The sequence below is a fragment of the Pelophylax lessonae genome, assembly GCF_965119305.1.
Source record: "Pelophylax lessonae genome assembly, chromosome: 2".
NCBI lineage: Eukaryota > Metazoa > Chordata > Amphibia > Anura > Ranidae > Pelophylax > Pelophylax lessonae.
Window position 1 is genome coordinate 585,357,141 of NC_138769.1, and position 26,649 is coordinate 585,383,789.

The window sequence follows — 26,649 nt, forward strand, 5'->3', positions numbered from 1 at the left end:
AAAGTAAAAAAAATATGGCATTTTTTTCAAAATTGTCGCTCTTTTTTTGTTTATAACGCAAAATCTAAAAACCGCAGAGGGGATTAAATACCACCAAAAGAAAGCTCTATTAGTGTGATAAAAGGACATCAATTGTATTTGGGTACAGCGTCGCACGACCGTGCAATTTTTTGTTAAAGTAACGCAGTCCCGAATCGCAAAAAATGGCCTGGTCATTAAGGGGATAAAACCTTCCGGAGCTGAAGTGGTTAAGACCCCCCCCCCCCAACCACATATTTTCCAAAAGCACATGACCTGTAGAGTAAAAAGAAGATGCTACTGATTTTAACGCCATGCGATATTTGCGCAAATGTTTATCAAAACTATATAGTCGCTAAAAATTCTAAATTCATTTTTAGCAGATAAAAATTCCTACTAATTATAAAAGCTTAACCTGTATTGAGTTAATAAATAGCAAATATTTGTAGTTTTTAAATTACGCATTTTTTGCAAAATGGTGAAAATTGAACGTACGCAAAAATGTAACGTACCACATTTCTCTAAAAATCTGAAGGTTTTCGTTGTTCCCTTACAGCTTTCAAAGTTTAAAGACAAACCCCCAAACCATATATTTTCTGAAAGCATAGAACCAGTAGACCAGTAGAATAAAAGGAAGGTGCTACTGATTTTTATTGCCCCACAATATTTGTGCAAATGTTTACCAAATCAATATTTTTGCTTAAAATACACTAAAATCATTTATAGCCAGATACATGTCTGATTTATGGCATCCCCTGCAACAAAAATGTAATTGTTGATAAGATACTCCCAATAAGAAATCATGTCTAAAGGGATGCAGACCTTGAAATTTTCCCCATTAGATCCCTGCAGGGTAAATCCTTATACTGTACAGAGATCACCTAAAGGGGAATGTTTTTTTCTCGACAAAAGTGAAGTTACCCTTTAAGCTCCCGTTCACATTGACTGCGGCTTTAAAATTGTACAACTTCATCTGAAATCACACGATTTCAAAGCTGCATGTCAGTGTAACGTGAAAGACATCTGTGCGGCTTCATGCACAGATGTCTATGCAGGTCGCACCCAAAATCGCCAAAAGTAGTGCTGGAACTACTTTTTCAAATCAGTGTGGCACTGCATAGTCGGTGCCGCACCAATTTGAACAGAGCGATTGCCCTCAATAGGCTTGCAACTTGTCATGTGATTTGACCTGTCAAATCGCATGATAATTCGTTCCAATGTCAATGGAGGCTCAAGGAATAAGTTACCCCAACATTTCAGATTTCTGATATATGCATGCTGTACCTTGTACTTGTATGAGAAAGTATCATGTTCTCTTTGTATTGCTACCTTTGTGTGAAATCTCTCACGTTCCTGCCAGTCCCTCTGCTTTCCTATTAAAAACTGACCACACTAAGCTGGAGAACACACTTTGGTCAGTTTTCTAGCTATCTTGAAAACACAGCCTGCTCTCCTCCAATCATCAGACTTGTTCTGACATGGCCCCCTGCACAGTCATTCACTGGGGAGATCAGTGTACTGCTGCTTCTTCTTCCCCAGCTCTGATGCAGCTGAGAACAGAGATTATGAGATTAATTATAAAAATGGGGGAAAAAAGTGTTTATAATGTTTTTTTTACATATAGATAGATACACAAATGTTTTGCCTTTCATTTATATTTTAAACTGAAAGGGTGGATTTACAAGGTGAGGGTTTACTTGCACTTTAAGTGAAAAGGAGTTAGGTCCCCTGTACAGTTGTTATTGGAAAGATTTGCCCATCTATTTCTACTGGTGAGCACTGTCACTGAGAAGTGAGGGAAAGAGGTAGTGTTAAATCCAGTGGCGGCTGGTGCATTGGGAGCGCAGGGGCGCCGCCCCCCTATCCATGCATGGAGTTCAATGGGGCTTTTTTTTTTTAACCATGTGATTAGAGCCAGAGGCTCTTATAGGCTAAAAAAAAGGGTGGGCACATGGCTCAGAGCCCACCCAGTTATGTGACAATAGCGAATGAAAATTCGCTATTGTCACATGGATCCTCCTCCTGGGCAATCAGGAAGCGGGTCCTGAAACCTGTTTCCCGATTGACCAAAAGGAGAAGCTATGCCATTGGGCATGGAGGAGGAGGGAGGAGACGCAGAAGACCGAGAGGGAAGAAGCAGAAGCCGCCGCTGCTGCACACGTCCAGGCAGGGGGAGTGAGCCGGGGGGGTCCTGCTGTGGTCTTGGGGGGGGTATGGTGCGGGTCCTGCTGTGGTCCTGGCAGGGGAGGGGGGAATGGTGCGAGGCCTGGTGTGGTCTGGGGGGGGGGGGTGTATGGTGCGGTCCGTCTAACCCCCCCCGGTCCATGGAGCACCAGCCGCCACTGGTTAAATCTTCCAATGAGGATCATTGTTCAGGTGGCAACCTCCCTAGGGGAAAATTCCTCTCACTTTGGGAGGTTTCTCCAGGACAGGAAGTGAAGGGAATTTTTTTAAATGGTAGACAGACAAACCAACCTTATGCGGTATTAACCCTTCTCTGCTGTATTCAAAATGGGGAAAAAACTATACAGACTTTTTAACAGTTTTGTATTTTGAAGGAGCATCAATACAGATATTAGAGATTTTTACAGGTTCTGGAAAAAAATGAACTGGGAAAGAAGAATTTTCCAATTTTTCACATATAAGAGTCGGCTATAGAGTTTCTATTATTCAGCTGTAGTATTAAATCATGTTGATAATTCTAATATTTAACACCTGGTATGATAGTAAGCTAATTAAACCTTAAATTGTATCAATGATAAGTTCACTAGACAATTCACTATTGTAAACATTAGGCAGAAACACTGTTTTTATTATCTCCTCGTTAACAGCGGTGTCATTGACACATCTGCACAATGCAATTGCTTTCCAGAAGCTTTGCAGAGTTCAATTGTCAAAAATAATTATCACTTTTCTACTCATTAAGAAGAAAATATGTGAAATCTGGGGTTAAAAAATAGAAATGAATCACTGCTGAACCAGCCTATAGAAAGGAGCCCTGCTGTATAAATAGACTGCTGCAGAATGCCAAGATGGAGTGCAGTGAATGTGGAACTCCAGCCAAAGCAGTGTTTTGTAGAGAATCTACAATGTTTTTAAGACTGTTTGTGTCCCCATTGGCACATTTCACCTTACTTCCTGTCTTGGTAATGGCTACCTGTGAAAGATGACTGTCAAAATATCCCCTTGTGGGCTACTTGTGATGGCAGCTCATATGATTTAGACTTAAAGTGTTTGTAGCCTTAAAAAAAAAATAGATCCTGTTCCTTTAAAGCATGAACAGCAGCATTTTGCTTGTGCTGTGCAATTTGGCCACTTGCATCACCTGAAATACCTGCCTGATCCTGCCTGGTTCTGCCCTCACCCCCCCCCCCCCCCTGTAAAACTGACCACAGGGTCAGGGCTCAGCAGCCATGATAAACCGTGGTCAGTTTACGTGCCCCCGTCTTCTGCAGCTCTCCTGTGTCCTCTTCCCCCCCCCCCTACCTGTCAGCTCCGACTCTTGCTATGATTTATAAATGTTCTTTCTACAATCCCCTGTGTTACATTAAATAATCTTTTTCAGTGTGTGCGGTTTTGTAAAAATAAGCCACTGCATACCTTTTTCACAGAGCCACACGGCGCTCACGTGACCGGCTGCCTCTCTCCACCTCTACTCCTCCCAGGTGACATCAGTGGGGATTTCTCAGCCTCTCCCGCTGTAGCTGTCAGACTGGGAAAGAAGAGAGGCAGCGGGTCACATGAGCGCCAAGCAGCGATATAAAAAAAGGTATAGAACGGCTTATTTTTACAAAAACACATACACTGGATACATTAGTTAATGTAACAGAGGGGATTGTAGAAATGACACCCAGTGGCTTAAGAACCACTTTAAAGTTATTTTTAAATAACATACATGTTATACTTGTCTCCTTTGTGCAGTTGGTTTTGCACCGAGCAGCCGGGATCCTCCTCTTCTCGGGTCCCTCATTCTTGCTCCTGTCCCCTCCCTCCTATTGAGTGCCCCCACAGTAAGCAGCTTGCTATGGTGGCACCCGGGCCGAGCTGCAGCTCTGTGTATCCATGCAGACAAGGAGCTTCTGTTCGGCCCCACTCCCTCTCTTTCCTGATTGGCTCACTTAGTTTGATTGACAGGCGCTGGAGCCAATGACGCCCCGCTGTATCTCAGCCAATCAGGAGGGAGAGTCCCAGGACGACCGGGGGACTTGTGGACATCGCTGGACAGAGAGGGGGCACAGATAAGTATTGGGGGTGCTGGGGGGGGGGCTGCTACACACAGAAGGCTTTTTATCTTAATGTATAGAATCCATTAAGATAAAAAAAACTTTTTCACAAATGAAATATTAATTTATTTATTTTACATTCTGCACTTTTTTTTAATGTGAAACGTGTAAATATAATTTAAAGGTGTAAAGATATTACCGAACTGAGCAAACAAAGAAAGATTTTAATTATTAATAGTTTATAAAATAGAAGTGAACAAAAAAAATAAATCGGCAGGAAAATAATGATGAAATGGAGATGAATAAGAAGTTAATTAAGGTGATTTGAGCAAATTAAGAGTTTATAATGGATTAAACAGAGAAGCATTTGATAAAAAAAACATTAAAAAAATGTTTTTTTACATGACAGATAGCTTTAACCACTTCTGGACCAGAAGATTTGCCCCCTTAATGACCAGGCCATATTTTTTAATTCAGCACTGCGTTATTTTAACGGACAATTGTGCGGTCGTGCGACGCTGTACCTAAATAAAATTGATGTCATTGTCAAGTCATGGCGTTACCCTTGGTCTCACCTCCCCTCCTCGGGTCTTTGCAAAAGTGTTGGCTCCGGTTCTGCCGTTGCTACGTCAGCAGGGGATGGCGGTACTGGGCTATCTGAACGATCTCCGCTTCCAAGTAGAGTCCTCTACTGCCTTGATGGACGATGTGGAGCTCACTGACAGACCATGAAGGAGTATGGTTGGCTTCTAAATTACCAGATGTCTGCTCTGATTCCATCCAGGAAATTGGATTATGTGGGTGTGACTCTGGATTCAGCTCTAACCAGAGTGTTCCTTCCTCTTGACGATACCAGAAGTTGCATGCTGCGATTTATCTTCTCTTATCCAGCAGATGGTCCTCCCTTCGGAATTGCAAGCAGGTGCTTTGCCTGATGGTATCTACCTTTGAGGCGGTCCCGTTTGCGCAGTTCCATAGAAAGTCCCTTCAAAAGGAGATCCTGGTAAAATGGGACAAGTGTCTGAAGTCTCTGAACAATCGGATCCAGCTGAGCCAGGAAACCAGGTGGCCACTGGTCTGGTGGCTTCGCTCTCTGGCTCGCCAAATATTTTCCCCCCTTGTATTGGACAGTGGTCACCACAGATGCCAGTCTGTCTGGGTGGAGAGGTGTCCTGGGACTGAGCTCTGCTCAGGGTTGTTGGACGCTGGATGAGTCCAGACTATCAATCAATGCTTAGGAACTTCGGGCCATTAGGCTGTGCCTGGATCACTGGATTGTCTCCGGGGGCTTCCGGTCTAGATTCAGTCGAACAGTGCCACAGCGGTGGCTTATGTCAATCACCAGGGCAGAACAAAGAGTGTGTTGGCAGCTCTGGAAGTAGCCGGCATTCTCCGGTAGGCAGAACGCTTCGTTTCCACCCTCTCCACCGTACACATTCCAGGAGTGGAAAACTGACAGTCGGACTATCTCAGTCAGCAGGGGTTGGACCAGGGGTCTCTTCATCCGGACGTGTTTCTTCAGACATGTCTCCGGTGGGACTCCTTCCAGGTGGATCTGCTGGCATCCCTGCTCAACAGAAAGTTGCTGAGGTTTTGGGGCCAGTTTGGTCTTATCTATGCCTTTCCTCCTCTCAAGCTTCTACCACAGTTTTTGAGCGGAATCTAGGCTGAGGGGATTCCGGTCATTCTAGTTGCCCTTGGATTGACCTCGTCTGTCTTGGTATGCCAACGTAGTGCAGTTGGTTGCCGACGTCCCTTGGAGACTGCCTCTCAGGGAGGATCTACAGTCCCAAGGGCCGATCTTCCAATCTGCTTTACAGTCACTGGCTTGACAGCCTGGCTGTTGTAAGTCAGATGATGAAGGATAGAGGTTTGCCTGGGTCAGGGATTCCGACGCTGCTGAAGGCTAGGAAGTCTACTTCTGGGAAGATCTACCATCGTACATGGAAAGCATACATTTTGTGGTGAGAGTCGCTTGGAGTTCACCCTCTTCAATGTAGTGTTGAGCAAAAATTGGCCTTGAGTACCATCAAGGGCCAGGTGTCGGCCTTTCAGGGACCCCTGGCCACGCACTTCCTAGTACGTACCTTTATTCAAGGGGTTTGACATCTGACTCCACTGGTGCAGTCTCCTTTTCCGCATTGGGATTTGAACTTGGTGCTTTCGGTTCTCTAGAAGCCTCCCTTTGAGAATAATCGGGAGATTCCCCTGCTTACGCTGTCCAAGAAGGTGGCCTTTTTGGTAGCTATCACTTCTGCTCACAGGGTGTCAGAGCTGGCTGCATTATCTTGTGGTGGTCCACAAAGATAAGGTAAGTCTTCGCCCATGTCTGTCATTCCTTCCTAGGGTAGTCTCTGATTTATATTTGAAATAAGTCATTGTGTTGCCTTCCCTGTGTCCCAGGCCTAAACATCCGAAGGATTTGCTTTGCATGCCTTGGATGTGGTTCGGGCGATTTGGGTGTACTTGGCAGCCATGGAGTCTTTTTCGAGGTCATACTCACTAATTGTAATCACGGACGGGCCAACAAGAAAAGGGCTGTCCGCTTCTTCTGTGACTGTTTCCAGATGCATCAGATAGACGGTGACTCTGACCTTTTCTATCAGGGGTCAGGTTCCTCCTTTCCCTGTAATGGCACACTCTACTTGGGCACTTAGTGCTTCTGGGGTCTTTCGTCCTCAAGCGTCAGTGGCGAAGGTTTGCAAGGCGAACACTTGGTTGTCAGTGCACACTTTCGCAAAATCCTACAAGGTTGATGTGTTGGCATCTGCGGATACTTCATTTGGCCACAAAGCAATGCTGGCTGCTGTTTAGAGGGTCTGTTTCCTTTTTTGAGGGTGTATTGTTCAGGTTGAGCTCCAGTTGTTTTTTGTTGAGCTCCTATTTACCTTGTTGGCTATTGTGTTTTAGCCTTGGGATTTTTGTTGTTGTCCCATCCCTCATATTTGGCACTGCTTGGGGACAACCTTGTGGTTCTGAATAATGGAGAAGCTGTGTCTGTCAATGAACAAAAGAAAAAATTGGATTTTTGACTTACCGTAAAATCAATTTCTCTATCGCTCATTGACAGACGTAGTCCTCGGTGATACAGCACCTTCGGGTTATGTTGCCTCCACAGGAGCAGGACTAGACAGGAAATAAAAATGCTCTGGCCACACCCCAGGGGCAGTCCTAGAGGGTATATCCTCTCTCTCTCCGCCACAGCAAATCAGTTTTTTTCTGTCTAGTCAGGAGTAAGGACCTAGATACCTTGCTGGGATCTTCGGTCCTGGCAGGATTTTTTTCTTAAGATTTTTTAGACAGCTTTTTTCTCCAGTGTTCCTGTGAGATCTTCAAGCAAGAAAGCTGAACTGGGCGACGGGCTGGATGTTGAGATCCGGTGGTCACCCCAGTTCAGCCTACGAGCGCTTGCAGGCCATAGCTCCGCGCTGGGTCGGCCGCGACATAGTCCTACTGGAGGGACTGACCCCGCGAGTTAAACGTCTCGCTGAAACGCCAAGGACCATGAGTCACGGCGTCCGTATTGGTCGACAGCCCTCCCGCCCCGGTGGAGAGGGGTACTGTCAGGAGTTGGTGCCCGCCTGGTTCCGGTATGGTGAGTAGCATGTTCCCCCTTTTCCCCTGACGGGTCTTGTGGTGAACGCGGGCCCCTCTCTGTATGGTAAGGATGAGTTCCCCTCTATCCTATAACATGGCACAGATCCCCCTACTTTGAGTGTGATTTTATGTGCAAAAAGCCAGGAGGCTTGGTTTGGGAGCTGACAATCTAATTGTAAACATGTTAAAAAGATTGTAATTAGTGGCAGTATGGGTATCTTACTGTGATAATATAAGTATCCTACCAGTCAGTAGCCACGGACATGTAGACTGCTTTCCTAGTCAAGTCTCCAGCGATAGCAGGCCTTCCGAACGGCCATGCGGTCCGCCAGGGCCGGTACCGCCGACCAGGCTAAATCCCCATGTAGAGAAGGTGTTGTGATGCTCTGCAGTCACGCCGCTATTCGGTACTAACCGCCGTCATTGTTTGCTAGATCGCACGAGGCCGCCATTTTGGCGTAGCCTCGTGTCTCCAGCATGGGGGCGGCCATGTTTGAGGTGATCCAAACACCTCGTGGAGCTAGGGGAGGCGCCGGAAGGCGTGCAGAGGGGCGGAGCCGCCTCCTTTCTTCCTGGGCAGCCAGCCAAAAGACTTCCTGTTTGTGAACACAGCGCTGTAACCTGTTGCAGTGAACTCTGAGCATAAAGTGGTGAGCCTGGGGGTCTATCTCTCTCTCTCTCTCGATCGATAGGGATCCCTAGCAAGTAACACTGAGGGGCTTTTGTGGCGCTGGGGGTCTGAAAAAAAAAAAAAAAGTTTTTTATTTAAATTTGAATTGTATTTTCCGGGAAATTACTGGAATAATCATGGACCCTGCCACACAAATACCCCCACCTGCTTCCCTCGAGGGGGCCACGGGACCCGCCGGTGCACAGAGTATGGATGCATTTACAGCAGTTTTGGAGTCTTTGGTGGCTCGGGTGGAGGCAGCCTGTCAGGGACGGGGGTCAAGAAAGCGACCCCCGCCTACCCCTATATTATCTGACACCTCTGACTCAGATTCAGAGATGGTCACTGCAGCTGCAGGTCCCTCTGCAAGGGCTGTTACCTCAGGTAAAGCTCCCTCAGACAGTGAGGAGGACGTTCTTTCTCCCGCTATAATTCAGGAAGAAGCATTGGTGGACGCACTAGTTGTGGCGGTGCGGGAAACCTTAAGACTTGAGGTTTCACCGGCAGAGGCAACTGAAACAGAGATTCCCTTTGGTACTAACAAGCCCATTAAAACGGTGAAGGTTTTTCCTGTACCCAAGTGTTTTGGTAATAAAATTAAAGGAGAATGGGAGCATTCTAAGCGTACCTTTACTATTTCCAAGCGTATTGCTAGACGCTATCCGTTTGAGGAATCCCTCATTAAGAAATGGACGGTACCACCAGTGGTGGATCCACCTATTTCCAGGCTGAATAAAGCCACGGTTATCCCAGTGGAGGACACTTCGTCCTTTAAGGATCCGGTGGATCGAAAGATGGAAGCGGAGTCCCGCACTATCTTCTCCCTGATAGGGTCAGCATTTAGACCAGTAATTGTTATTGGTCTAGTTTCCCAGACACTAACGGAATGGGCGAGAGTGGTACGCCAAGACCTAAGGGGAAAAGATATCCCCCAGGGAACATCTGATTTGATGGAACAGATTATACAAGGGCTACAGTTTGTCTGTGACGCAGCCTTGGATGCTACCCCCCTATTAGGGCATGCATCTATGTCAGCGGTAATCCTCAGACGTGTGCTGTGGTTAAAATGCTGGTCAGCTGACCTAGGTTCCAAAAAGACCTTGACGAATCTCCCCTTTCAGGGGAATCGCCTATTTGGGGCCACCCTAGATGAAATTATTAAGGACGCCACTGGGGGCAAGAGCACTTTCTTGCCACAGGCTGCTAAAGCTAAGGGACCTCGCAACAAGCGAGGACCTTTCTTTACCGCCCATAAAGGGTTCGCACGCCCGGCTGGAACAAGCGGGAAAGGCAAGACTCCTCCAGGAGGGTTCAAGAAAGGCTGGTCGGACAAACAGAGGACCGACTCAGCCAAACCCGAAGCAAAGGATTACACAGCCTGAAGGTGCGCCCCCACCCGGGTTGAGGGTGGGGGGACGTTTTCACCGGTATTCAGGACATTAGATCGAGCATCGACTACTACTACCGGTGCGATTCTTCCCTTCCAACATTTAAGTACTACAGGGAGTGGTAGTCACTGTTCCCTGAATAGATCTTTTCCTTTACCTTTTCCTAAAATTAGTCTCAATTCCCCACAGGAATCGGATCTGGTTGACCAGACAGACCAAGAAGCCTCTAGCTGGGTGACTTCGGTCCCTGAGATTCAACCAGGAGAGATCACCGTTCCTGATAGGAATCAGGTGTCGGATAAATGTGTGGGAACAGAAAACGACCAGACTTTGTCGGATGGTCGGGGCCAGATAGCTCTAGGGACGCCTGGTTCAGATCTCGTCAGTGCCAGTGGTCCTAGAAATTCTAGGCTGGCCTCGTCAAGCCGGCCTGGCCGACTTGGACTTGCTAGTCGCGGACGTTCCGTGGGAACTGCGTCTCAGGGAGTATCTGCGGTCTCGAGGACCAATCTACCATTGTGCTTTACAGTCGCTGGTTTTAATGGCCTGGCCATTGAGACCCAAGTACTGAAGGACAGAGGGTTGTCAGCTTCAGTCATTCCTACCCTTATTAAAGCAAGGAAAGCGACTTCCAGCAGAGTCTATTATCACACATGGAAGACTTATATCGCGAGGTGCGAATCTTTAGGATTTCCTCCACGTACCTATTCGGTGACTAGAATATTGGCCTTTTTGCAACAAGGGGTTGAGCAGAAGCTAGCCTTGAGCACCATCAAGGGTCAAGTTTCAGCATTAGCAATTTTCTTTCAGAAACTTTTAGCTACCAAGTCCTTGGTTTTCATCCAGGGGGTGCGGCACCTGGCTCCACCAGTCTGCGCGCCCTTACCGCCCTGGGATCTTAATTTGGTTTTGTCGGTTCTACAGAAACCTCCTTTTGAAAACATCAGGGAGATTCCCTTGCTTACTTTATCCCAGAAGGTGGCCTTCTTGGTGGCTATCACTTCTGCACGCAGGGTGTCAGAACTGGCTGCTTTATCATGCCAGTCCCCATACTTGGTGATTCATAGGGATAAGGTAGTACTCCATCCTAAGCCATCCTTTCTTCCTAAGGTGGTTTCAGATTTTCATCTGAATGAAGATATTGTACTACCTTCCTTGTGTCCTCAGCCCAATCATCATCGGGAACATGCGTTGCATTCCTTGGATGTGGTTCGGGCAATCAGGGTATACCTGAAGGCTACGGAATCGTTCCGTAAGACGGATTCACTTTTTGTGATCACGGATGGCCCCAGAAAGGGGTTGCCTGCATCTGCCGCGACTATTGCCAAATGGATTAGACAGACGGTGGTACAGGCTCATTCTATTAAGGGTCAGAGTCCTCCGTTCCCTGTTAGGGCGCACTCCACTCGAGCGCTCAGTACTTCCTGGGCCTTTCGCCATCAGGCGTCAGTGGTCCAGGTATGTAAGGCGGCCACCTGGTCGTCGGTACATACCTTTACAAAATTTTATAAAATTGATGTGATGGCATCGGCGGATGCCTCTTTTGGCCGCAAAGTGCTGCAGGCCGCAATTTGAGGAGACCGGTGGTCTACCTCGAGGGTTTTTTTCTGTTGAAAAATTTTTTTGTTGAGTCTCATCATTAAGGATGAGCATTGTAAACTTCTAGTTGGCACCGGTTGGGCCTTCTAGATTTGGATTTGATTTCCATTTTCCCACCCCTCATTTGTGATACTGCTCTGGGACTTCCCGAAGGTGCTGTATCACCGAGGACTACGTCTGTCAATGAGCGATAGAGAAAAATGGATTTTTGTAAAATCTTACCGTAAAATCCTTTTCTCTTAGCTCATTGACAGACGTAGTACCCGCCCCTCTGTTTTTGAGTTGGGTTGGGTTAAATTCTCTAAGCACTGCTCTTGTGACATAACTGATTTGCTGTGGCGGAGAGAGAGAGGATATACCCTCGGGGACTGCCCCTGGGGTGTGGCCAGAGCATTTTTATTTCCTGTCTAGTCCTGCTCCTGTGGAGGCAACATAACCCGAAGGTGCTGTATCACCGAGGACTACGTCTGTCAATGAGCTAAGAGAAAAGGATTTTACGGTAAGATTTTACAAAAATCCATTTTTCTCTGAGTTCAATGACAGGCACAGCACCCACCCCTCTATGGAGTTGTAATTCTTCTGACACTATTTCTTACTAAACTGAAGACCTACAGCAGAGAGGGGGGGGGGGAGTATACCACCAGGGACTGCCCATAGGCATAGCCAAGTATTTTTTCTGCCTAGTGTCCTACTCCTGTAGGGGCAATATAACCGTATGGTTCTGAATAATGGGGAAGCTGTGTCTGTCAATGAACTCCATTTGGACACCTTTCTAAGGAGAGGAAAATCCCCTTTAGGCAGTTGTCACATGAAAAGGTGTCCCTACTAGAGGATGTCTCCTCCCATTCCTGTTCAGATGGCAAGTGAAAGACTATGAGGTTGAATTTTTTATTAAAGGCACATAGATTGTGCACTTTGTAAAGTGCAGTTGCACTTTGTAAAGAACAGTTGCTCCAGAGCTTTGTAAACGAGCAGAAGCTCTGCTGACTTTTAATTTTCCAATCATGTGCAAGAAAAAAATGATATTTTTTTTTTTCCGTTCTCCTTGCACGTGATTGGGTACTCTTTGTAAAGTGAAGCTTTACCTCATTTACTAAGCTCTGGAGCATCTGCACTTGCAGAGGGCAAACTTTGCAAAGTGACAATTCTATTTGCCTTTAGTAAAAAATCAAACCCTATGGATTCCCTGTCACTTTCTATCCCAGAGTCATTAGTCCCCAGGACAATTAGGGGGTTCAATCTCCACAGCAGGGAAATAGGCAGCAATTAGAACCTGATGGGGTTTTATTCCTTTCATGCTTCATTCAAAACTAGGAAATAGAAATTTGGCTATAAACACACTTCAATGACATGTTTGTTCAGCTGTTTTAGTAGAACTAAAGGCACAACCAATTTTTTTGGATAGAGAAAGGGTTATAACCCCTGTAAGAACTATTTTTATTTATTTATTTATTTTTTTGCCATGTCCCATTGGGGAGATTTCCCTTCACTTCCTGTCCCAAAGCCAAACAGGAAGTGGGATGAAATCCCTACAAAGTGAGGAAATCCCTGGTTGTAATCAAGGTCATCTGAACAAGGTGTCTCAATTGGAAGATTTCCCTTCTATTCCTGTTCTTGTACCAACCCAAACTTTGGAATTTTGTTAGAGAGGATGGAAAAAAAAACCTGCCAGGTGTTCTAATCCTTCACCACTCTATCCAAAATTAAAAAAGTTTTGCCTTTAATTACACCTTAAATAACTTGGTAAACACAGATTGACAACTTAAAGGGCTCCTTCACACCAGAACGCGTTAAAGGAATCCCATGTTACATGCGTGATTCCCGCACCACATTCAAAATGCACTGGGTGTGCGATCCGCTGCAGTTGTAAATGTATTCCTAATGACACCCCAAACGCTGTGGGTTTGCCTTCACTGGATGGCATAGTACCGCAGTACCATGCAATCCTGTGGCAGTGCCTTTTTAGAAGTGCTGCTTGCACTACTTTTGGTGTGTTCCTGTACGATTTCAACCTATTCAAATGAATAAGCTGAAAATTGCACCGCACTGAGTCACAGGAATTACACAGGAACTTGGACCACATCCCTTTGCGATTCAGGTGTGAACTGGCCCAAATAAAAGACAAAGAGGAGGCTATAGGCTAAAAGTCTGGAGTCCCCCCTCGATCATCTAAACCAGTCCAACTACGCTTCAAAAAATCCGTCTCTGTGGGGACTAGTGCATACTCCAAATATCATCTACATACCTACCATATGTTCAAAAATCAAGAACCAAATTTATAGATTAAACACTTGAAGTTACAAGAGCCTGTGAAATATTGGAAAATACACAATTGGAATTAATTAAAAAACAATTAAAACCAAAATAACCCCTGCTATCTGGCCAACCCAATGAAGTATCATGAAATCACAATATAATGTAACAGGTAGCATAACCCAATTCCTTGTGTCTATATTAGCTGTTACATAGGATAATACAATACATTGTGTGTTAAGCAATAGAAAACTGCTGTGTGTATGTTTTTTTTTTATTTTTTTGCAACCTGCAAGGTAAAGGTGAAACTTACCTGAAAACAAAGCTCTCCAGAGCCACCCAGTCACCACTGAGAGGGCTTCCATCTTCCCCTGGTCTTCTTTTCAGGTTCGCTGACTCAAGCTGTGTGAGTGGCCTGAGCCGCGATGACGTCACTCCGGCACATGCACGCGGGAGCCACCGCTTACAACACAGGACTGTGCTAGTGATGTCACTGGCTGCATGTACAGTAATTACCTTATAAATGGTGCATGTTTAGAAGATATTTACATTACCTATAGGTAAGCCTTATTATAGGCTTACCTATAGGTAAAAGTCAGAGATGGGAGTTTACTCTCACTTTAAGTGTATATCTGTAGGCGCTATAGAAATTAAAATTTATCTAGTGGAAATAAACCCATCAATTTAATAGTTTAAAAAAACAGTTATGTTCTTGGAATTTTGGGAATGTTAACTGCTACATTTGCTTATGTCCTCGAACTGTCAAACCATCAAATGGCTGGTGTCATAACTTAACACATGTGCAGCACATTGCAGTTGCAGATTAAACAGAAGCAGCTTCCTTGGCTTTAAAGGATAGGAGGGTTTCATTCCATTTTATGGCCGTCAGCAGATCGACCTCTACGAACACGGCAATGCCTAAAAATGTAGAGCAACTGAGCATGTGCAAAGCAGGGTGAGACAGTGTACTACTGGGTTTTTAAAGGAATAGACACTTATTTTTAATGTTTTACATAGCTATACCTGCAAAAGGGGCCAGCCTGAAGTCATCTAGCAAGACTTAATTTTCTAACTAAAGTTCTACTTTAAAGTGGAGTTCCACCCAAAAGTGGAACTTCCGCTTTAAATAGTCCTAACCCCCTGACATGCCACATTTGGCATGTCATTTTTTGGGGGGGGGGGGGGGAGCGGGTACCTAGTTTTGACAGGTACCCGCTCCCACTTCGCTCGGAGCGCCGTGGCGCCCTGAGCGGAAGTTCTCCTCTCTCCCTCCTTCCCTGCAATCTTCTGGGACATGTCAGAGGTCCCAGAAGATTGCCGGCCAATCACGACGCATAGCGCAACTCGTGCATGCGCAGTGCATACCCGGCTGTGAAGCTGCAAACTGTCACAGCCGGGTGCCCACATCAGTGATGCCGGCGCCGCAGAGCAGAGAGGGAGAAGACCGCGCATCGCTGGACCGTGGGACAGGTGAGTGTGCGGTTAGGTTGGAACTCCGCTTTAACCACAGAATGACCACGTAAGGCCTGATATTTGCATGATATTTACCATATTACAATCTTTACATTTGCCAGGTGATAATTTTCTGGGGAAATTACCCTTTACTGCATGTGTACGGTAATGGTGTATTAGTCAGTCACAAGTCATTGTAGGTAGGAGATTTTACCCAAGATAATAAGCCATTAAGTCAGTTTAATTGGTTGGATCCTTGTGTGTGTTACCAGTTTTTGCTCATGTTTAAAGTACGTACAAATCTTTATTTTTTTTATGATTTGTGACCTAATGGTGTGATTGGTATGAATATTGATAGCATTTTGGATCATAACTAGCTGTTAATATCTAAACTGTCAATGTTATACAGTATATAGCAGATTCATGCACAAAATCCACATTTTACACTGCAAAGAGCACGTTTTCTTTCATACTAAGCAGATCAATACAGAGACAGGTCCATTCATCACCCTGTGAATTTTGTCAATGCAAATAAGATTTACTGATATCTTACATTCAGGTGGTTGAAGTTTGAAGAAGATGTAGAAGATGGAGGTGAGCGTTGGAGTAAACCGTATGTAGCCACCCTCTCTCTGCACAGCCTGTTTGAACTGAGAAGCTGCATCATCAATGGAACAGTTCAGCTAGATATGCGGGCAAACACCATCGAGGAAATAGCAGGTATAATACTCAACTGCCTGTGTAATTCAGCTTTGTTTCAGTGTAAGCTAAGGAGCCACAGCAAACCCCCATATTTCTTTTATGACAGGTTTTCTGTAAGATGCCTCCTGAAAATAATTCATATTTACATTACTCTTATTTGATTTGACTGGGGGCTGCCCTCAATCTGTGCAGAGACTTCTGGGTCATGGAGCACAGTAATTTGATTTAGGTGAAGCTTTTGAGAAAATTCCCGTTGTTCCCCTGAGAATGTCAGGGGAACCTGATGTCAGGTGCATAAACATGGATGCATGGAAGAGTTAGTCTAGGCTACTTATTTGACCCGGAGATATCCACTCCACAAAAACAAATACTGCACAGGTGGGGATAGATCCATCTTAATTAGACAGTACGGGAACAGCAATTTATTTGCATATCATCGGTTATATGCTGCTACCGTCAGGTGATTGGACAGTAGCAAAAGCTTTGCTGGGACTACCCCTAATTGTACCTATACGGTACTGTGTAAAAGTTTTAGGCAGGTGTGCAAAATGCTGTAAATTGAGAATGATTTCAGAAATAGAAGTGGTAATAGTTTATAAATTAACAAAATAGAAAGTAAATAAACAAAAGAGAAATATAATTTGAATCAATACTTGGCGTGACCTCCTTTGCCTTCAATACAGCATTAATTCTTCTAGGTACACTTGCACACAGGTTGAAAATGTAGAAAATGTATACTTTATTTGCATAAGAATATACAAAAAAACAATACTTTGTCGGGGTACATTCTCCCCTGTACTGCGACGCAGCGCATAAATACACTACATTTCAATACATTTCCGATCATACAAATAAATGCATTCAAAGTACATTCATTCTGCGGTATGTTGACTGATGTGTTGTGCGGAGTAAGGATACCCCATGCCATCACATCATGCATGACGCTGCAATACCCCTAAAGCATGAACTAGAAATCGTATACTTGTAACTATCAAACAACATTTACGTTTCAAAAAGCAACAGGTGTGATGGTGGGGTTGGGAGAGAGGGGTAAGGGGAGGGAAATGAAGTCACAAGCCGGAAGCTTTATTGAATAGACAAAGACACACAAGGGAGAGTGGGGGAATGGGAAATCTTCAGACCTGCTCTTCCTCCATGAGAACCATCAGGTTATAGTCTCTGAGCAGACTGTGAACCAGTCTGCGACAGTCCTCAATGGACATCCTCTCCCGCTGGTGGATAAGGCGCTTTTCTATAGAGCGTCCTTAAAGCAACACAACACCCGCCAGGCGTTGTCAATTTCCTCCTGGGAAAAAGTTCCATGGAAAAGTCCATTCAGCACACCGAAATGTGTGATGGCAGTCTGTGGAACAAAGTCTTTAAGTTCAGGTTCCAAGGCCCTCAACAGGCTCTGTGCAAAGGGGCACTCCCAGAAAATGTGAAAAGACGTTTCCTCCTGGATGATGCAAAAATTGGCAGTGCCTGTATCTGCACAAGTTTCTGGCTTGCATAAATGTCCTGAGCAGCAACCCCCCTTGTATTGCCATCCATGCCATATCTTTATGCCTGTTGGTGAGTCCCTTTGAAGAAACATTCCTCCAGACCACTTTGCAAGTGGCTGAAGGGAGGCCTGGAGCAGTCTCAACAATGTTCGATGCTCTGATCAACTTGTAGATAGTTTTTTGGCTTCCACAAGTCGGGCTTAACTCCATGCAGCCCTTGCTCCTTGATAAACTTGAAAGTGTCCCAAGTAGTACCAAGGAGTGTCCCAGTTGTAGGGAATGGAACTGTCCCATTTGTCCCATCCAAGGGACCTCCAAAGAGGAAAAAGGAAAAAACGGGACATGGAGTTGCCGCCAGAGTCCAAAGTTCTGTCCACTAAAGTCCTGCGGAGGCAGTTGCAATCAAAGAACACCCTCAGTAACGTTGCGATGCCGGGCACGCCCTTACCGCCCTTGAGAGGTTCTTGAACATGGCTGACCGCTTCACTCTGTCCATTTTGGAGCCCCAGATGAAGTGAAACACTGCCCTGGTGATGGCCTTGCAGGTGTTGACCTGGGGGGGCAGGCCTGGGCGAGGTACTGCAACACAGGGAGAATCTCGCTGCGGAGTACCAGTGTTTTTCCTTCGATGGTGAGTTCTCTGAGGCTCCATAGTCCAAATTTCTGTCTCATCTTGGACACTTGCACACAGGTTTTGAAGGCACTCAGCAGGTAGGTTGTTCCAAACGCATAACACCAGTATATAACTGTGCTAATGTGGCCAGAGATCAAACAGCTGCAGCTTATAGTGAGATACCACCAAACATAAGGAAAGAAAAAGCTGCGCTAATCTGAAGTGGAACAACCAAATGTCCCAAAAAATGAATAATTGGAAAACTGTAATCAATCATGGACAATAACCACAAATTGTCACAGATAAATATAAATAAAGTGAGCAAATAATACATCTTAAAGTCAAATATCTCTTCAATGAAGTGTGAATTATCCCAATAATTTGCATGCAATAGATACAGGTCACAAAAAAACAAATATAGAGAATAAATCGCAAAGGTTGTAGCAAAAAATAGTGAAATATTGAACAAATAACTCAATTGAGTGAAAGTCACTTGTAGTTGAGAGTCCCAAGATGATGAATAGTAGAAAATAAAGGTGAATAATGATTTTCAGCAATACTGGCTTCACCACGCCGCTCCGGTTAAATTAGCATTTTCATGAGCTTATCAGAAATCAGAGGAAATAGGCTTGTGTAGAGCAAAAGGTTGTTCCAAACATATTGGGGAACTAACCACAGATCTTCTTTAGATGTAGGCTGCCTTACATCCTTCTGTCTCTTCATGTAACCCCAGACAGACTTGATGATGTTGAGATAAGGGCACTGTGAGGGCAAAACCCTCACTTCCAGGACTCCTTGTTCTTCTTTACGCTGAATATAGTTCACGCTTAATAACATTGGCTGTATGAGGTCTTTGTTCTGCTGCAAAATAAATTTGGGGCCAATTACAGGCCTTCCTGATGATATGGCAAGATGGATAAGTATCTGCCTGTATATATCTTTCGTTCTTTGACGGAAACAGCTCCTGATCTTCATAACAATTGGGTTATACTGCCCCCTACAGGAGTAGGACACTAGGCAGAAAAAAAGTCTGGCTACGCCTCTGGGCAGTCCCGGGGGGTATAATTCCTCTCTCTGCTATAGGTACTATATAGGTACTATAGGTTTTTTTCTGCCTAGTCAGGATTAAGGACCTATTTCCTTGCTGGGATCTCTGGTCCTGGAAATTTTTTCTTTTTAGATAGAAATTTTTCTCCCTGTTTTTTTTCCTGTGAGATCTACAATCAACTGCCGGACTGGGCAGCGGGCTGGATAATCTATATCCCGTGGTCACCCCAGTTGGGTCAGCGAGCGCATGCAGTTCTCAGCTCCGTGCTAGGTCAGCCACTGGACGGGGCTGGTCTGCGAATTAAACGCCTCGTGAGGTCGCATATGACCAAGTCTCAGCCCGAGTTGCAGCCCCCCCCATTTTGATGGCGAGGGGTTCTGTACTGGAGCGGTGCCCGCGTGGTTCCTGGTATGGTGAGTAACTGTCCCCCCTCTCCCCGTGGAGTGTTTTGGGGTGGACGTGGGCCCCTCCTTGGGACGGTCGGACCCCCGGGTTCCCCTCCTTGCCATCAGGCACCCCCTTTCATCCGTCCCTTCATCCTACCCCCCTTCACTTATGCTGGGGCTGTGTGTGGTTTGGTCCACCTGCTGGGGTGGGAGCAGGGCGCTATGCTGGTGATGAGGGCGGCAGGGGGGCGCCGGAGACCAGACAATCAGCTGTGTGGGGGGGTTGTACCTGGTGAGGGCTCCTGCTCCCCCCCGGTCTTGCCTGGGCCTCTCCTTGAGACCTAGAGATCCCTCCTGGTGCAACCCGGGGCCACCATTTTGCTGTAGCCTGTGTGCTGAATGCACGACCGCCATGTTGGTGTAGTCCGGTGGCCATTTTGCGGTGGTTTGCCAATGAAAAATAGCAGCGGCCATGACAGTGGAGCCCTCTGGCTGGCGATTTTGGCAATGGGCGCCCCTACTTATCCCCTGGTGCTGACTCCTGGATCTTTTCACTTCCTGATTGCTGGACGTGGAGTGCAGATTATCCTGGTGGCTGCATTCTGCTGGGTGGGGAGTCTGCTGGGGTCCTCTCCTTTTTGCTGAGGATCGCTTGGTGCTTTGTGCCTGGCGACTGGTTAGTGCTGCCAGCGCTGTGGGGGTTGTCCCTTTGCAGTGTTTTACACTTTTTATAGGATCCCCCTGGTGACTCATGGAGTCTTTGGCGTACATCTCCCCTCTCTGAGGCTGCGGGGCCCCCTGGGTCCCAACCATCCATCGGCTGTCCCGGAGTCCTTTGTGTCCCTGATATGTTGCCTTTTCTCTCCGGCACTTCGGCTGGGCAAATTCTTCCTCCCCTTGTACTGGACAGTGGTCACCATGGTTGCCAGCCTGTCCGGCTGGGGAGGCGTCCTCTGCAAAAATTCTGCTCCGGGGCTCTGGACACTGGAAGAGTTCAAACTACCGATCAATGTCTTGGAACTTCAAGCAATCAGACTGTGCCTGGACCATTGGACGAATCGTCTTCAGATATGTCCAGTTCGCATTCAATTGGACAGTGCCACGGCCGTGGCTTATATCAATCACCAGGGGGACACAAAAAGTGTCCTGACAGCTCTGGAGGTAGCCGACATTTTAAGGTGGGCAGAACGGATCGTTCCAGCCCTCTCTCCGCTGTACACATTCCCGGGATGGAAAATTGGCAGGTGGATTAACTCAGTCGGCAGGTGTTGGACCAAGGGGAGTGGTCCCTTTATCCGGAGGTGGTTCATCATTTGTGTCTCCGGTAGACATATGCCGGTTTTCGGTAATTCGATATATCGCGGTATTGCATAGCCACGGTATTGTTATTGTGGCATTTTTAAAATACCGAGTTTATCTGCTCCTGGGTCTGACTTGTGAATTGATACATTTCAGTGAGCTGGATGACTCATTCACTCACACAGCTAATGCCTTTCAGCATTAAGTCTCCCAGTAACTATAAACAAAAATGATTACATTTGTATCTTTTCCTTCCCTCTGCCAGGGAGAAAGGAAGTTTAACCTCTTAAAGACTAGACCTTTTTCTGACACTGTTGCTTGCAAGTTAAAATCAGTTCTTTTTTGCTAGAAAAGTACTTAGAACCCCCAAACATTTTATATATTTTTTTAGCAGAGACCCTACAGAAAAAAAATGGCGATTGTTGTAATATTTTATGTCACACTGTATTTGCGCAGCAGTCTTTCAAACGCAATTATTAGACTTTAATGAATAAAAAAAAAAAAAAAAACGTAACAGTAAAGTTATCCCAATTTTTTTTTTTTGTTACACAGAGAATCGTGAGAGAATCGTGATCTTTATTCCAAGCTAAAAAATCGTGATTCTCATTTTGGCCAGAATCGTGCAGCTCATATATATATATATATATATATATATATATATATATATATATATATATATATATATATATATATATATATATACACACACACACGCATAGCAGCCCACATTACATTATTCTATAGCCATCAAGCAGTGTCTGGCCTACCTGGTGATGACTGGTCCTGGCGCTCTGATCCGATGGCCTGGTCTTTAAAGGGGCAAATCCTTGCGATCCAGAAGTGGTTAAACCTGCAGGAGGACCGGTGTTTTTATCTATTAATGACTTTACTATTGCTTTAGGCCTGGTTCACATGTATGCGGGTTGGCAGTTCACATGTATGCGGGTTGGCAGTTCACATGTATGCGGGTTGGCAGTTCACATGTATGCGGGTTGGCGGCCCACATTTGCACAGGCATAGCAGCCCATTGATTTGAATGGGCTGCTATGCCCTAATTTTCCGCAGAAAAAAGGTGCATGCAGCATTTTTTTAAAATGCAGTGGCCTTGAAATCCATCCTGCTTTTGCACCATGCGACTAACCTGCAGTTCCTGCTCTGGCAAGCTTTCTGCATTTTTTGTATACGTGGGCACGGCATTTAAAAACAGTTTGCGTGTGCAGCAACGGCAGGTAAGTCGCATGGTGCAAAAGAAGGATGGATTTCATGGCCACTGCATTTTTTTAAATTCTGCATGCACCTTTTTTCAGCTGAAAACGCAGGCATAGCAGCCCAAGCCCATTCACATCAATGGGCTGCTATGCCTGTGCAAATGTGGGCCCCCAACCCGCATACATGTGAACCAGGCCTAAAGCAATAGTAAAGTCATTAATAGATAAAAACACCGGTCCTCCTGCAGGTTTTACCAATTAATGACTTTACTATTGCTTTAGGCCTGGTTCACATGTATGCGGGTTGGGGGCCCACATTTGCACAGGCATAGCAGCCCATTGATGTGAATGGGCTTGGGCTGCTATGCCTGCGTTTTCAGCTGAAAAAAGGTGCATGCAGAATTTAAAAAAATGCAGTGGCCATGAAATCCATCCTTCTTTTGCACCATGCGACTTACCTGCCGTTGCTGCACACGCAAACTGTTTTTAAATGCCATGCCCACGTATACAAAAAATGCAGAAAGCTTGCCAGAGCAGGAACTGCAGGTTAGTCGCATGGTGCAAAAGCAGGATGGATTTCAAGGCCACTGCATTTTAAAAAAATGCTGCATGCACCTTTTTTCTGCGGAAAATTAGGGCATAGCAGCCCGTTCAAATCAATGGGCTGCTATGCCTGTGCAAATGTGGGCCACCAACCCGCATACATGTGAACCGCCAACCCGCATACATGTGAACCGCCAACCCGCATACATGTGAACCGCCAACCCGCATACATGTGAACCACCAACCCGCATACATGTGAACCACCAACCCGCATACATGTGAACCAGGCCTAAAGCGATAGTAAAGTAATTTATAAACACCTCCTTCAGGTTTAACCACTTCTTGACCACAAGGATTTGCCCTCTTAATGACCAGGCCATCGTATCGGAGCCGAGCGCCAGGACCAGTTATCACCAGTTAGGCCAGACACTGCTTGATGACCTATTTTAGGCCTGGTTCACAGAGTCTGTACTGACTGACTATATAATAATGTGCATAAGTGAACCAAAGCCCCTAAATTCAGCAATGAAATTGAAGTGAGGTGGAAATTTAATAATAGAATACCGTGATAATACCGTATACCGTGGCAAAACCTTAATCAATTAATCGCAGCATGAAAATCTGATACCGTCACAAGCCTAGTCTCCGGTGGGGCATCCCCGTGGTGGATCTGTTGGCATTTTGGCCCAACAGAAAGGTGCAGAGGTTTGTGGCTCGGTCACGGGATCCTCTGGCCGACGTCACACATGCGCTGGTGGCCCCGTGGGGTCCGTAGCATCTGATTTATGCCTTCCCTCCTCTCAAGCTTCTGCCAAGACTTCTACACAGGATCGAGGCAGAAGGGATTCTGTTCATCTTAGTGGCTCAGGACTGGCCTCACCGGGCTTGGTACGCCAATCTGGTGGGGCTGGTCGCCAACGTTCCTTGGAAGCTTCCACTTAGGGAGGATCTGCTGTCCCAAGGACCAATCTTCCATCCTGCTTTACAGTCGCTGGCTTTGACGGCTTGGCTGTTGAACGCCAGGTGCTGATGGATAGAGGTTTGTCTGAGTCAGTGATTTCAACGCTGTTAAAAGCTAGGAAATCTATCTCTAGGAAATATACCTCTAGGAAAATTTACAATCGTATGTGGAAATCGTACATTGCGTAGTGTGAGTCTCTTGGGGTTATCCTCGCTTTTTCTCGGTGGCTTGGATCTTGAGCTTCCTTCAATTGGGGATTGAGCAGAAACTGGCCTTGAGTACTATCAATAGTCAGATGTCGGCCTTAGCAGTCTTCTTTCAACAGCCCTTAGCCGCATACCCCCTGGTGCGTACTTTTCTTCAGGGAGTTAGGCATTTGGTCGGTTGCCACCTTGGGACCTCAATTTTGAGCTCTCGTCCTCCAGAAACTTCCTTTTGAGATTCTTCGGGAGATTCCCCTGCTTACGCTGTCCCAGAAGGTGGCCTTCTTGGTGGCTATCACCTCTGCATGCAGGGTGTTGGAATTGGCGGTGTTATCTTGTTGTTCACCTTACTTGATGGTTCACAGAGATAAGGTGGTTCTTCGTCCCTGTCCATCGTTCCTTCCAAGGGTTGTCTCTGATTTTCATTTGAATGAAGACATTGTGTTGCCTTCCCTGTGTCCCAGGCCAAAACATCCCAAGGAAATTGCCTTGCATGCCTTGGATGTGGTCCGGGCAATTAGGGTATACCTGGCAGCTACGGAGTCTTTTAGAAAGTCAGACTCACTATTTGTGCTCACAGATGGGCCTTGAAAAGGGTTGTCCGCTTCCTCTGCGACCATTTTCAGATGGATCAGACAGTGATCCAAGCCTATTCCATCAGGGGTTTAGGTTCCTCCTTTCCCTGTCGAGGCACAATCTACTCGGGTGCCCAGTGCCTCCTGGGCCTTCCATCATTAGGCGTCAGTGACCCAGGTTTGCAAGGCGGCCACCTGGTCATCGGTGAACACTTTCACAAAGTTCTATAACGTTGATGTATTGGCATCTGCGGATGCTGTCCGCAAGGTTTTGCAGAATGCTTTTTAGAGGACCTGGTTCTCTTTGAGGGTGTATTGTATTGGTTGAGCTCCTGTTTACCTGGTGGCTATAGTTAGCCTTGGGAGTTTCTTTTTCACTGTTCCCACCCCACGTATTTAACCCTTTTTTTGGGACGTCCCAATGGTTAAGAAGATCAAGAGCTGTGTCTGTCAATGAACGAAAGAGAATATGGGATTTTTGACTTGCCGTAAAATCCTTTTCTCCGATGTTCATTGATGGACACAGCACCCACACCTCTATGGAATTGTAATTCTTATGACACTGCTTGTAACAAAACTGAGTACTTATAGCAGAGAGAGTGAGTATACCTCCTGGGACTGCCCATAGGCGTAGCCAGACTTTTTTTCTGTCTAATGTCCTACTCCTGTAGGGGGCAGTATAACCCAATGGTTTAGAAGATCAGGAACTGTGTCCGTCAATAAACAGAGAAATGAATTTTTACGGTAATTCAAAAATTAAATTTTTTTTTTACTTGCACGGTAAAAGGAATGCTGCAGACTCTGATGAAAGGGAAATCAGAGGACACTGATATAAAGGCAGAACACCAGGAACTCTGATGTTGGGGGGACCCTTGTGACCGCAGGCTACCTTCCACAGAGTGAATACACTAAGGAAGAGGTAACCTTTATATCAGTGTCCCCCCTTACATTAGTGTATTCACGCCCCTCTTACATCAGTGACCTGCCCCCCCCCCCTCAATGTATTGTGGCTAGCATATAACAGATGTCCAGCTGTGCTTTATATAATATCTTATGACCAATTTATAAACAGGTGTGTAGCGGATCACTCGGCACCCCGACCGGGTACCTCCGTTGACGGATGCTCCTAGTGCTTCCTGAGGGCTCCAAGCACTCCACCAGACACCATAACCACTTCAGACCCCACAAACCGCCGCAGCTAGGTTAGGGTCTCACCGTCTCCTACCCACCCTGGACCTACGACAAGGCTCCAGGTTCCCGTGGGTGAACCTCTCTTTCCCCAGAGAGTGCAGCAGAACAAGCTCTTACAAGAGCTTAGTGATTATCCAAGGGAGTGTGGAGGACATAGTAATCCCTTGTAGCCGATTCCGCCAATGAGAGACAGGACTCTAGATTGAGGGTGAAGTATAACTCTTTATTGAACAAGAAACAGATTTTTATACAGTTGTCCCTCACAAGGTTACCGCCCAGGTGGACCTTGTTGAGAACAGGCCCTGATATTAACAATCCAATGAAAACAGAGTTTTACACTCCCATACAGTGTACACATATACATTTCATAATACGTTTATCTTAAGGCAGACAGAACAAGAGAGGCCATTAACATTTAACAATGAGACAGGTAAACTTTAACACAATACACATTCCATTTCAATACACAAACAATAGGGAAGCCTGTCTAGCATGCAGGGACATGGAATGCACACATTATCTAGGAGTCAGACTTCATGGCAATTGTCTATAACAGTCTAAGTCTCCCAGTGTAAAATAGGATTATATCTTCATATTTCCATATGAAGATATTACGCACAAATATTACAGCCCCCATCTGAAGCAATTCAAACCATTAGGTATCTGCTCCTCACCTCCAGTGATGGTGAATACCATCACAAGGTGCCCAGCTGTGGTGTATTTATTATATAATGGCCAACAGGTGCCTAGCTGCTGCTTTCTGTATATATAATATAGTAGTCCTACCTGGCTGTCATTATTGCTGTATGTGAGGCACTGGCCTGGAGCTGGGCTGTTGGTAGTCTCATCTAGAATAAAGGTCAGGACAGCTTGTGCAGTTTAGTTGAAGCTGCACTCAGTGATGACTCATAATGTCACCGTGCCTGCCCCGAGGCCAAACATAATTTTTCCAGCTTCAGAACTGCACATACACAGTACTGTGCCAGCCCACAGCCTTTTTATTACAGGCAGCACTTGCCCTTCCCTGACATTTATGGACAGTTTAAAAACCCCTTACCTTTCTTTACCCTATTTAAAACTAACAGAGAAAACATAGGCAGGAGCTGAAGGCAATGAAGGTGCACAAAAGGTAGTAGACCTGATTGTAGGAGATATATAACATAACAGTAAAGTTTTGTAGTTGTTGAGTACAGATACTGTATCTCAGGCATCAATGCC

The 26,649-nt window shown here is 45.8% G+C and overlaps 1 protein-coding gene across 1 annotated transcript in view; it reads left to right on the top strand.

Annotated features, from left to right (window-relative positions):
* The window catches only part of LOC309545584 (electroneutral sodium bicarbonate exchanger 1), a 414,564-nt gene that overhangs the window by 242,427 nt on the left and 145,488 nt on the right, over window positions 1–26,649 (top strand). The window contains exon 5 of the mRNA XM_082244814.1: window positions 15,760–15,920. Within this exon, the coding sequence (XP_082100940.1) occupies window positions 15,760–15,920 (161 nt within the window). The remainder of the gene's footprint in view (window positions 1–15,759; window positions 15,921–26,649) is intronic.